Below are 13,008 nucleotides of genomic sequence, written 5' to 3'. Positions count from 1 at the left end.
GTCCTGCTGACTACATATACTGCTTCAGGTTTACATTGCTGAGGAGTCAGCACTCTTTTTTCTTTTTGACTATTTAAGCTCTAATGAAAATACAGTGCTTGACCTCATCCTTACACCACTCGGCTCTGCAATCATTTCTCAGTGCGGACATATGTTGACATTAGCAACCATGAAATGGTGGAGGCCAAGATCCTGAGGGGAGGGAGGGAGGCAGGAGAGTAGCAGAGCTCAGACCACAGACCGTAGGAGAGCAGATTTCAGCTTATCAGGGAGCTGGTAGATGGGATCCCATGGGAGACCACTTTGAAGAGCAGAGGAGCTCTGGAAAGCTGGTGGCCTTTAAGGTGAGTGTCTCAAGCACAAAAACTGTCCATCCCAATACTCAGCAAATTCAGGAGATGTATCACGAGGTCAGCTTGGTAAAGCAGGGAAGTCATGGCACAGCTCCAATGCAAAAAGGCATCAGACAGGAGGGGGAAGGAAGGACAGGCTACAAATGAGGAAATCAGAAACACTGCCTGGGCATGTCAGTGTGGTACCAGGAAAGCCAAAGCTCAGCTGGAGTTGAGATTTGCAAAGGACATCAAGGGTGGCAAGACCACCTTCCATGGCTTCATTAGCAGTAGAAGGCTGAACAAGGAAAATGTGAGCCCACTGCTGGATGGGGATTTAGCAGCAGTGATCACAGAAGAGGCTGAAGTCCTTGCTGCCTTCTCTGCTGTCACCAGCAAGCTCTGCCAGGCATCTGTGCTTAGCCTACCTGGCTCTTATTATTAAAATTCAGCTCTCATTCTTAGATAAGCATTTGGTTGACGAAACTGTAGTTTCTGTCTACAACAAGTACAACAAAAAGTTGTAGATATCTTATAACCTTTCTGCACTAATGTATACATTACAGAAAGGGAGGTGCTGCACTTAAAAGATTAGGCCAAGGTTTCATGAAGTGTGGGTATGCCCATGTGGGAACAGACACAGAAAAACAGTCAGTGGTTTCCTAGAATCTCTGTTTATATATTAGAGGAAAAAAAGCATTGCTTACTGATCCTGACTGTAAAAATTACAAATGAAAATATAACCCAAATTTAAGTGGTGCTACTCAGAATGACTTTGTCCCAAAGTATTGGCAGGATTAATAATTTCTTCTCTTTAATGAATTTTTATTTCCAGCACCTACAGCAACTTTCTCACTTCAAAGTATAAGGAAAAGGACAGAAAATTATAAAGTGCTAAAGTCTAAGTCAGTAATCACTCATGTTAGGTAGTGATCCAAACACCACATGGCCAGAAAAAAGCAGTGGCAAAATTCATTTCCTTCTCCTGTAAGGGCAGCACACTGATCTTGTCAGTATTTTTAAGCCTGTGAAAAGCATACTCAGACCCAACCTGATTTTTTAAACACAATCAAACATGTGAAAGATAACAGTGTCTGCTACCTTTGTTCTACAGTTGAGGTTAAGGCTTACTCAAATAGAAGATAACTGGTAGTTTTACATTTTATATATACTTAAAAAAAATTATAACCTGAATATTTAAAGCTAATTTTCTTCTTTTCCCTTAAAAACAGTAAAATTTAGCTGCGCCTCTAAGAACCCCAGACAACTTTAGAGTTGTTAATTTAAGATTAAACAGTAAAAATACTGGAAAAGCATTCAAACAACATATTCCAAGAGTTTACCCAAGCTTTCAAAAAAAAGAACCAGTAAGAATCCCTTTAACGCGTAACAATTAAATGATTGATTCTCATTTTGTCTACTTTTCAGCCCGGCTCTTTTTGATTCTGTTAACTACTTTTTTTCAGTGGATCCCCCCCAAGCTTTGCCTGGGCAAGTAACCTGTGACAAGCGGCGGGGAGGCACGGACGGGTACCCAGATTGCAGATGTGACAGGCTGATGCCTGCTGCGGCATCACAGGCGGCCGTGAAACTCAGCGTTTCAGGAATCGCGCGCTGCAAGAGGCGGGGGAGAGGACAATGCCCGGTGTCAGACCAACCTCCCGCGCTGGACACGCAGCTGAGCCTTAGATCACTCGGCTTTGTAAAGCGAGCGCGAGGCATTGCGGACTTCTGTGTTAATTAAACAAAAAGTACCATTCATGTGCAGTAACAAGGCCTTCCATCTCACGCCACAGGTGGTGGCGAACAAGGCGCTCTGATGTCCAGGATGCCCCTTCTGTGTGATGAGCTCACCCCACCCGTTCTGCTGCTCTGTTATCAGACCCTTGGGATTCCCTCAGGGAACCCAGTCTTTTCGTTCTGCATCCTCTGGGAATCTTGTGAACCTCTGAGAGACCTCGATAATTCTTTTTTCCCTTCCTTACACTCTCTCACTTCTATTACAGGGACCAAAAGAAAAAAATATATATTTTACACCTCTGTCTGCAAAGAGGCACTGATTTCATCTGCCAAGGTCCTCTCAAAGAGCAGTGGCAGCCATTCTCTCTTCCCATCAAAAGTTTATGTACAAATCAAGTACTTTACCTTCCAGCTTAGGAAGAAGTGACTTAGCTCCGGAACTGAACTTGTGCCCGCTGCCACAGGACCCCCACCCATACAGCTTGTCAGCTCCCGTTAACTTACGAAGAGTTGGACTTACCAAAGCGATGCTGAGCCTGAAGATTTACAGACACTTTATCATATGTAACAACAGTACAACAGGCCTATTTGCTATGCCTCAGAAAAAATTGATGAAAGTCTTCAAAACCAAGGGAAAACGAGAATAAAAAACACCCCACTACTAAGCTACTTTCCTAGATGAATCTGTATTTCCACAAATGGATCTGAGACCTCAACAGCTTAACTAAACTATAATCTTCATCAATGCCTTGACATCTGTAGTTTTTCCCAAATAAATTGCATGAAAAGGATTCAGAGGTTAAACAATATACAGAGCCATGCCCTGCTCCCTGTTTGGCTAAATGTAGGTGTGAATACAAAGTCTAAACAGTCATTAAATTTTACTCACTCGACAATCCCGCTGTAGTGTTTTCATTAGTGCACTGTGAGTTTCAGAGTCAAAATACAATGCTTCATGCATGTCTTGCAAGAAATCCAAGTCTTTGAACGTAGGGTTGGACTTCTCCCTTTCTTTTCTTGACGCTCTCCGCTTGTATGTGGAGCCCTTCAAGTCATACGTGAAATGCATTCTCAAGGCTCGTGGCAAAACATTGTTCATAACAACAATCCTAATATTAATGCCTCCTGACTGAACGCAGTACAGCCCATAAAATTTGGGTAGGAGAGTCCTTGGATTCTGGTTCAGATTCTAGAACAAAACAGGTATTATTAAATAGGCCTATTTTAAATAAACTTCCATGCTTAAGAAAGGGATTTGTATGCCAAAGGGAATTAACAGCAAGAATACAGCTCACATTTTCCTATCCCACATAGTTTCTTTGACCAATTTCTTTCCTTGTGGGTCTGTATTTCAGAAAGCTAGCACAACCATAGGGAAGAGACTACACTGAAGAGAAGCTGAGGAAGTGAAAGAACTGCCATGGAGCAAGCCAGGCATGAAGCCCAGAGAGCCACAAAACTCAGGCTGGCTGTCTTTCCTTCCAGTGTGAAGGGTAAACAGAGGTTCAGCAGGAAAAGCAGTAGGTTGCTGCCACCATCATATATTGCTTTTAGGCATGGAGTGTGATTGTATGTGTACTTTAAGCTCCTGTCATGATCATACTCCTTTCCATGCATTGTTCTGACAAATACTATTGAATATCTGATTCTTGCACACCAAAGGTTTGCACTGTCTTTTTGCCAGGAACTTATATAGGCCAATAGCAGAGCAGTAACTGCACTTCTGCCAGATTTCTTTTTCCTGTGTCCTATCGAAGAGCAGACTGGGCCAAGCCTAGAAACATCCTGAGGAATTAGTTTGCTCATTTTGAATCAAACACCCTTCTCATTTCATCTGCTGGAAGCAGCTTAGGTCAAATGTAGTTCTCATTACCTTGGCTCGGCTTCTGAAAAACAGACCCCCTGCTCCATGAGGCTTTTCACTATGAGGGTTAGTGCCAAATGACCAGGTTGTCTCCCCACGAGTCTGAGGTCATAACAGAATCACACTGGCCATCAGAACAGAAAGCTCTGAAATGTTCCAAATTCCACAATGGGGGGGGGGGGGGGAAAAAACCTAGGAGAGGATAGAGAGGTCCTCGTTTTGAATGCAACCATTCTGTTTTTGGCACAGAAAAGTGAGAAGGAGAAAACTTATTTTAAGTCTTACATGATTACCACGTCACAACATACAGCTATGGGAAAAAAAATACTTTCATAAGAAACAATCACAGAGATTACACTTTACATTCTGTAAACCTTTGCATATAGAAACAATAAGAATAATATTGAAGGCAAACTGGCCTTATATTTACTTGGAATAACGGTCAGCTCAAACCTAAGCTGAGCCGATTATCACGATAACAAAAAACAATGAAAAACAGTACCTGCCCCTATTATTCTTTTTGATGCTTTCAGTGCATGAAATCTCTTTAAATAAACATTGAAGCCAAGTTACATTAGTGTAATACTGGCAATACTTCTCATTTTTAATACAAGTAACTTCCCTAGTGTTTATACAAGAGAGCACAGCAGGAAGTCAGGCCAATAGTAACAGGTCTAAAACTCCAAAGTCCTGCATACCACTTAGACCAGTCTCTGTTGAGACAGCTTTTGCCAAGTGGCTTTTGTTAAAAAAGAGAATTTAGTTCTATTTACTTTGCATGGATGGTCTTTTCCCCCCCTTTCTGATGACTGACACACGTAAAAGCAATACAGCTCAGCATTAGTCCTCAAAAAGCTCTACTTAAAAATAACTTTTGAACAAGTTAAATGGATAAAATTATTTTTAATATATCTTTGGTTTAATTCACGAGAAATGGAGATTAGAAGTAGTCCAGAAACAAAAATGTAACTGACCGGTCTAGTTTCTTTGTCCACTGAGTGAAATGCAAAAGGGTAGACAAACACAAAATGGAAAAAAAAGTTGAATTAGAAATTTTATTTTTTTTATTATTAACTTATTAGAAAAAATTTGGTATCAAGTCAGAAGATGATATTCAGCTTCATCTTGAATGCTAAAAGAATAATGGTCATCTTAAATTTTATGCTTGATCTATATTCATTTTGAGGGGTGTGGGGGTACAAACTTGCACGAATGGTAAAACCTGTCAAAAATATAAAAAATATGGATGCAGTCACTGAAAGAGTAGAAGACAACAAGTGAAGCCAAACAGCCAAAAGCAAGATGTGAAAAAGGAAAAACACGGGTTATAATTTACGAAGCTGAAAAAAAAAATCTTCAGTTACTTACCATATAATAACCTGGTAAGAGCTTCTGAAGAAACTCAGCCTCTTTGTGTTGAACTGTTTTGATGATGAACTCGTCATCACTAGTTACAAAAAAGAGGGACCCACTGGCACCTGGATTAGATAATTCAATTAAAGGCTCACTGCAGATTGAATACTGGAAGAGAGAGAAAAAGGGGAATTCATGGCCAATGCAAACGTCATTCAAAACACAAGTTTAACACAAAGAATTGTAGGTGCAAGTGGGCACAGGGGGATCAGGGTGCTGCACCACTGGGGCTCCCACTGCAGCAACTCCTACGCAGCAAATCAGGTCATGGAAACCTGGCCGCTGCCCTGCCAAATCACGGCCACGCTGTGCCCCGGGTGCGCGGCGCAGGCGCGGAGGAGCCGGCAGCTGAGTGCATGGCCCCTCTCCACGTGCCCCCGCAGCAGCCAGCTCTTGCTGGAGAGAAGCAAGCGGTCGCCCTGGAAGGGGTCCGTCACCGCACGGCAAATGCCTCCGCCACAAGCCTTGCGCCGATGTTTTGGATGCAAATTTCACAGCCGTTTATGAAAGATGTACTGGAGGATCATGTTAGACAAACATACTGGGAGAACGGATTTCTCACTATACACAAGTGTGCAAGTCCTCTTCTGTGCAATCGGGCTTGAAACCTTTACGTTAACAACCTCGGTAAATTTCTAATGTAGTTTTCTAACGACTTGTTGGCTTAAAACAGAAAAACAAGTATCAGTAAGTAGAGAAAAAAAATGGGGTTTGGATGCTTAGACAGACTCTCTTCCACAGGCAGACAACAGTATGTACCATCAGGTCTGGGAGCAAAAAGATAACACTTAGTACTCTTTACTGGTAGAACCAGGTCTCACACACTTACGTACACTTACATACATTTATTAGGCCTTCATTAATTCACACCTTATGCTCCATTCAAACTAAATGGAGAGGAGATACATTAAGTCCAACAACACGGAAAAGTCTGTTTCTATTAAACTCAAGAGCTTGATTAAAACATGCTAATATAAAAATTTTGTTCACAACCTCATTTCCTCTGTTTAATATCAACATCTTTTCCACAATTGCAAATTTAGTGTACAGTCCAATACACTAAAAAAAAAGATTCTTTCAAAGAGACAAAACTACACAAGACCTGACCTATGAATAGCATAAGCACCAGGGAATTATTCTTAGCAGAGCAGTATGTCTTCTGGTCTTCTTGCAACATAAGGAATAACTGTTTCAGTAAGAAATATCTGCATTATTGGGTCAGTGCCTGAGATGAATTGAGCAATTCCACAAGAAAAATGCTTTTATTTGCTGAAAGCAGCTTTTATTAACTTTAACTGGAGTCTTGCCAGTGATTTCAGAGGGTGGTGATAGCAAAGAAAATTGATATAAGAAAACAGAATGAATATGTACTTTTGTGAGCACTTGAACTAATGAAGCATGTTTCCTACGGACTCGAATCAGTGCCTGAATGCATTTTATTATACTGGCTCCAGCTGAGGCTTTTCCCATGCTTGGAATTTTTAAAAGGCTTTTGCATGCCATAAAAATTTTGTCTGTTCTTCTCCCTCTTTTTCCAGTTACATCAGTTCTACTTAGTAAGAGACACTTTTTCCATTTAATCTTAGAGCTGCAATAGACTAAGGATAGAACATCATTAGTGGTCTATAACACAACAGGCCTTCAGCGAAAATCAGCAGCTGTGTTACAACCCCAGGGTTTTTCTTGCCAAAATATATAAAGCTTCATTGATAGTTTTCATTGTTGTAAGCATTTGAAACCAATTATCTTGAACATTCAAGCTCAATAAAACAGCGTAAGCAAGAGTTATTAATCTATATTGTATGTTTGCCATTTCGCAGTTGAGTTCTGTAAAAGAAAGCCTACCACACAGTGCTGCTAAACAGCAGCCCACCTAATTTTGGCCGGGGATTTTTTAAAAACAAATCAAAACAAAAGAGTAAAAAAAAAAAATCCAAATCCCAAACAACTAAGTACTTTATGATCAAGAACTTTCGGTGCAAAATGCTAGTGCTCTGTAAGGTTCTCAGTGAGTATTTAACTCTATAAGATGTTCAAATGCATTTACTCTTGTCATCCTGATCAATCCTACAATGCACTACTGCTCAGCCTTCTTGGAAAAGGTGAGGCTGCACATGGGCTCAGTCATTGGAAACAGCATAAACCTGCACATGCTTGCTGCAGTTTTTCCTCCCTTTACTTTTCTTCCCTTTCTCTTCAGTGTAGATAGCTCAATAATCAATTGGCATATTGTTACACAGAAGGGCATCGTTCTGGATGTTGAATTATAATTATGATCACTGCATGACAGACAGTGGCAGATCCAGATTCTATATAAATAAGAGAGACTATTCAGCCAGACTCCCTTCACATGATATTGGAGGCATACCTTTAATTAGGTACTTTGGTCATAACCAATAGGAAAAGAAGGTACCAAACTAAAACTAGTTTTACTTTTTGATCACCAGATGCCTCTGGTCACATCTCCCTCTGGACTGAAAGTGATCAGTTGTAACCTGCTCTGCTGAAAACGTGATGCCCATTTAGAGTCAGAAGCAACAGAAATGGGTTCTAACTTCCTTGCAGAGTAAGTATAACCCTAACAAAGGAACACATCAATTACAACAACCCTCCCACACACTGAAATTCCAACTTTATTTCACGAAGCTACCTATCTATTGAAGGAAATCCACTTTTGTATATATAGGAAAAGTTGCTGAGCTCAGTTTTAAGATTGCTGAACTCTTAACTCTAGAAAGAGTACTGGACCCAGCCTCCCTTTCACCTAGGGGAAGAGGAAGCTGCTGCAACTGGGGAAGAAGTGTCCCAGACACATTGCTCCAGACACACTGTCCCCACACAGTGATGTACAGAAAGCTCTGTCCTATTGTCTCACCAATAATGAAAAATACTTCCTGAAGTTTCTCAACACCTGCCCAAAGTGCTTGCCAAGTTGGAAATAAAAGCTGAGTGAAGCTAGGGTTCTCTGACTGCATGCAGACAGCACAGATGGGCATATTGTTTGTCCGCTGAAACATATACCTGCTCCACTTTTAGCTCTTCTGACAGAGCAGCTCTTTCCTTGGAAAGGCATTGCTATGCTAGTGTGTTTAGCTGGGGAGCGGGGAAAAAGAATCTGTAATAAGTTACTGGGAATTTCCCTCAGGGATTAGTCATCTTGTACCTAAGGTGAATGACACCAATCTCTATCAATAGCAAACAAAGTCTGTATATAATCTTTTCTTCACACTGCTGCAAATGCGTCTTACGAGGGAATAAAAGTTGCATGTCTCAATCGCTTTACTCTAGGAAGTACACATTTTTCAGCAGCTGACAACATAGCCCAAATTCTCTCTCCTCCCACAGGTCCATAAGAAGAAATACGAAAAACCAGCATATTACATAAGGACACCTTTACAAAACACCAATCCAAGAGCATTTCATTGCAACTAACATCTATAATTCAAAAGAATCATTTGTTTTGAAATAAAAGTTTTGCCCTGAGTGCTAGTTATACAAAATCCATACACAGTACCACAGGATAGAAGTTAGACACCAATGTTCAATAAAGGTAAAACCAGCTAAGTTTCGCTTTTATGCTCATTGTCCAAGCAAGAAAAAAGCTTATAACGTACTCAAAAATAACAAAAGTCAGTTAAGTAATATTTCAGTTTAAATCTGTTTTTACTTCATACTCATTCAAATTCTTCTGTCTTTAAAGAAGCTCAATTATTAATAACACAGAAATATCTGAAAACACACTCGAAATAAGTTATTAATAAGCTTTGGAAGCACAAAATTGCAAATTGTATGGGGACTCTGATTTTTGGGGTGGATGGCATGAGGTGAACCAGTCATCTAGAAAACAATCCAGCTCTTAACTTCCACACTTCCTTCCAAAAGCAGAACTACAGGAGATGTAAAATAGCAGATCCTTTTCTCTGGCAGTGCACAAAGTGGTTCCACCAAGCAAAGCCTACTCTTGCGCCAAGGGAAAATTCATCATCTTCCTCTCATGTGAGCACTTGTATGTTGAGAAGAACCAAGACTGGAGTAAGGAGAACAAACAAGATACTCTGTAAAATGCTTCTTTCCTAGGGCCCCCAACTCTTCTCAAGACTGAGGGGGAGAATGTCTGCAGGCAAAACTCTTTTTAATGGAGGGAATAAATAAAGCAAATAACAGAAAAGCACTGTTAGAACTGAATCAGTTAAATTCACACAGGTACTTAAAACTAGTTATAACTTCTGTAGAAACAATGGCCTGAATAAGCAGTAACACTCAGGTTTCTCTAGTCAATTAACCTGTCACATTTTTACAGGAATCATCTCCAAGCTGAAGAATTACAAGTTTTTGTCAAATGCTAAAAATATTCACTAGTTATAAACCACTTCACATAAAATTTACTATCTCCTCCAGTATCATTAAAGCACCTTCCTCTGTCGCTACAAAACTAGTATTTACATTACAATTATTTGCAACTCAAAGGAAAAATGCAAGCTCTTACCAAATAATCATCAGGCTTGATACCAAAAAGTTCTCTGAAATAGCGGAAGGCAAGAGGTGCATACGTCTTAAATCTGAAGTCAGGGTAATGATGAGCAGGGGTGAGATTGCTCCCTTCACTGAAAACAAAAATAAACCAAACCCAGTTATTACTGAGCAATTTTCAGCAACTTCCTTCTTGCAGCTAGTTGACTTTAAAGATGCCTAACTTCATCACCAGCCTCCTGAGACAAGAGTCGGAAATTCAGACAAACATTGGCATCACCAGTGATCAGTGTAACAGAACTGGCTGTGAGAGACAGAACACTTCCACCAAATTCCCTTCTCCCTCCTTTAAGCAAGGGACAACATAAAAGACTATTTTCACCACCCATATCTACTTGCATAAAGGTTATGTTTAAACTAACACCACAACTATTGACATCCCTTAAACATAAACCAGTCTAATAGCTTACTGACATGGAAAGGGTCACTCCCCTACTTTGCATAAGCTCCTGCAAAGAGTTAGGAAGTTAATACATCAAAATACAGTTTTACACTAGTTTGGTGACTTGAATGGGTTTGCAGGGGAGTCAGTCAGAAATTAGAGGTAGTTCTGCCCCCTCTGTTGTGCTGAGTGGCCAGGGCAGGGGAAAAGTAGCAGGATCACATTTTTTTTTTTTAGCACCAGCAAGCTTCATCTGGCTTCATCTTTTCTACAAAACTGCATCCTCAGCATTATTCTCCTTAGCAGGCTCATTACAGTTATGGCAGCTCGCTCCCCCTTGCTAGTACAGCCCAGAATTGGAAAGCTGCTCTGGCTTTGCTGACCCTAAATGTAGTTTTCTGTTTGTTTGCCTGCCACATCACATGCTTTACTCCACCAAAGTTCAAACCAGCACTAGTTTACAGGCTCAGCTGGTTAAATAGAAACACAGATTACAGACCTTGAGAATTTGGGAAAGTGATATGCAGGTATGCTCAAGAAACAGACTGAAACTGGGTGACCAGTCTAGAAGACAGATCATAAAAGAGGAGACTAGAAGAATGTAGCTTCTTTAGTTCTTCTCCTGGTTTTGTATTTATACTCTTCCACTGTATTTCTAGGCTGCAGTTGTAAAACAACCACTGAAATGACTGCTAAGGGAAAATGCTGTCAGAAGAACAAATACATAAAAACCGCTTGTGGATATATTTATGCTGGAAATTAAAAGAAGGCTTTTGAGCACAGAAATAAAGTTCTAGGCTGTGATTTCAATACAAGCAAGAACAGCAGAAAGACTAAGGTTGCCCAGTCTGTGAATGCAGTGATAGAGTTGAGTATAAAAAGCAGAGGACTGGACACAGTGGCCAAAGGCAGCTCTTCCAATACTACCTTACTCCATTTAAATTCTTCAGTCATGCAGTACACACCCCTATGCTTGGCAGTAGGAATATCCATAGAATAAGAAAAAGAAAAAAAGCTAGGAAATCATACAAATACAAAAGCAATGAACCCTAAACAACATTCATACAAAGACTAAATTAAATCTGTGAATATACTTAAGACCTTCAACACTGAGCAATCAATGCTTGTCCTACCAACTTTTCACCTTCCGTTGGTAACAACTTGATGTCAAAATTTCATCCAACCCACCGAGCTGCCACAGCATTCACGCCACTGAAACCCAGCAGAACTGAACTGCTGCTAATCAGACAGTAGGAGCTGGAGAAAGAGATTTCTGAGGTTCCAGAAATACATACACTTTAGACTCCTGAATAGTAAATCAAAGGAGGAAAAAAATGACCTAATATTTGGCTAGAAATCATAAACCAAAAGATACTTCTGGCTGGCCAAAGACATATGCAAACACATTAGACTACAGGTGTTTTCCTGAGTGCTAAACCATATGGTTAACAGCTAATGGAGCCTGCCTAGTTCTAATTAACTCTTCTGCATGGTTTATGGCACAAAGTATCACAACTCTAAGGTATCAAAATCAAATCCACATGTATTTTGTTGTTCCATCTTATAATAAAAGGAAATCAGTAGGCTTTTCCTTGCAGTTAAGATTGTCTAATGCTTTTTCTTATAGAGTCGCCTTTTCAGCTGTTCAGAACATTGCCCATCTTGTTTGACATTAAATTTTATATAGCTGGATATGTTATTCACTGAATTTTTGAGCAGTACAAGGATTGCATAATATCTCTAGGATGCATTCTTCAAATAACTCAACAGCTAGGATAATGTATCTCTCTCTCTCTCTCTCTCTCCTGAGAACTTGGGGCCACAATTGTAAACACATTTAATCACTATAAGATGCAGACAAGAACAGAACAGAGTATTCTTTGCTGAAGCACCGCATCATTGTCAGGGAACACTAATCATCTAAACTTTAGTAAAAGCAAACAAACAAAAACCCACACAGCCTACCATTCGGTTCCTACATACCTTTATAAATCTGCCTCTTGCAGTCATAACTTGACGGCTTCTTTGGTGAATGTGTGACAGTGAATACATTACATGGCCTGCGTACACTAGAACATGTTTGTGGAAACTTCCCTAGGGTTGAAACAAAGACAGGAGCCCTTCTATGACAACACCAAGGGCCCCAGCCATTTCTGAAACGTGTGGGGAGGAAATCGACCAATAGTGAAATAAATTGTTCTGAATAGTTCTGCAGGTGGACATTAATTGATAATGAAGGGAAATTTATCAGAGAACCATTGCAAAACAGAGCTATTATTTTGGGATGATGTCTACAGCGAAAGCAATTCCACCTACTTAGAGCAGATGAGCTTACTTTGTTACAGCTATGAGAGTCAATTTCACCATGCAGTCGAGTTGCTTAATCTTTGTAATATGGTTTTTAAAAGTCCCTTTTTACCAAGGGTCTGCAGAGCTTATTATCATACCCTGCTGTTTCTATTAATTATATTGATTAGTGTTAGCTTTGCTGTCTAATAGAATAGCTTATAGGATCAAAACAGTAAGCTCTTCTGTGATGCCAGAACCAAGCTTGACACAGATTTAAGATTCCCAGGTGACTTCTCTGGAAGAAAGTTGCTAAGCATCTTGCTGTTGTTATTTTTAACAGGGAAAGCACCCAGGTGTAAGCAGTTTCCTACAGTAAAGGAACCTCTTCAAACTCCCTGTGGCTGGGCATGTCCTTGCTCTCACCTAGAAAGAGCAGCTTCCGCTGTACAGAGCTCTGG

The 13,008-nt window shown here is 40.2% G+C and overlaps 1 protein-coding gene across 3 annotated transcripts in view; it reads right to left on the bottom strand.

Annotated features, from left to right (window-relative positions):
• PIP5K1B (phosphatidylinositol-4-phosphate 5-kinase type 1 beta) overlaps positions 1-13,008 on the bottom strand; it is a 113,002-nt gene that overhangs the window by 40,533 nt on the left and 59,461 nt on the right. For all 3 annotated transcript variants that reach the window (XM_064502800.1, XM_064502798.1, XM_064502799.1), the window contains 3 exons: positions 9,836-9,953; positions 5,305-5,457; positions 2,962-3,261 (listed from right to left, as the gene is read on the bottom strand). In XM_064502800.1, coding sequence (XP_064358870.1) covers positions 2,962-3,261; positions 5,305-5,457; positions 9,836-9,953 — 571 coding nt within the window. The remainder of the gene's footprint in view (positions 1-2,961; positions 3,262-5,304; positions 5,458-9,835; positions 9,954-13,008) is intronic.

The sequence above is a fragment of the Dromaius novaehollandiae genome, chromosome Z (genome assembly GCF_036370855.1).
Source record: "Dromaius novaehollandiae isolate bDroNov1 chromosome Z, bDroNov1.hap1, whole genome shotgun sequence".
Classification (NCBI taxonomy): domain Eukaryota; kingdom Metazoa; phylum Chordata; class Aves; order Casuariiformes; family Dromaiidae; genus Dromaius; species Dromaius novaehollandiae.
The sequence above is the reverse complement of the archived record's forward strand: the minus strand, read 5'-3'. Positions and strand labels throughout refer to the sequence as shown.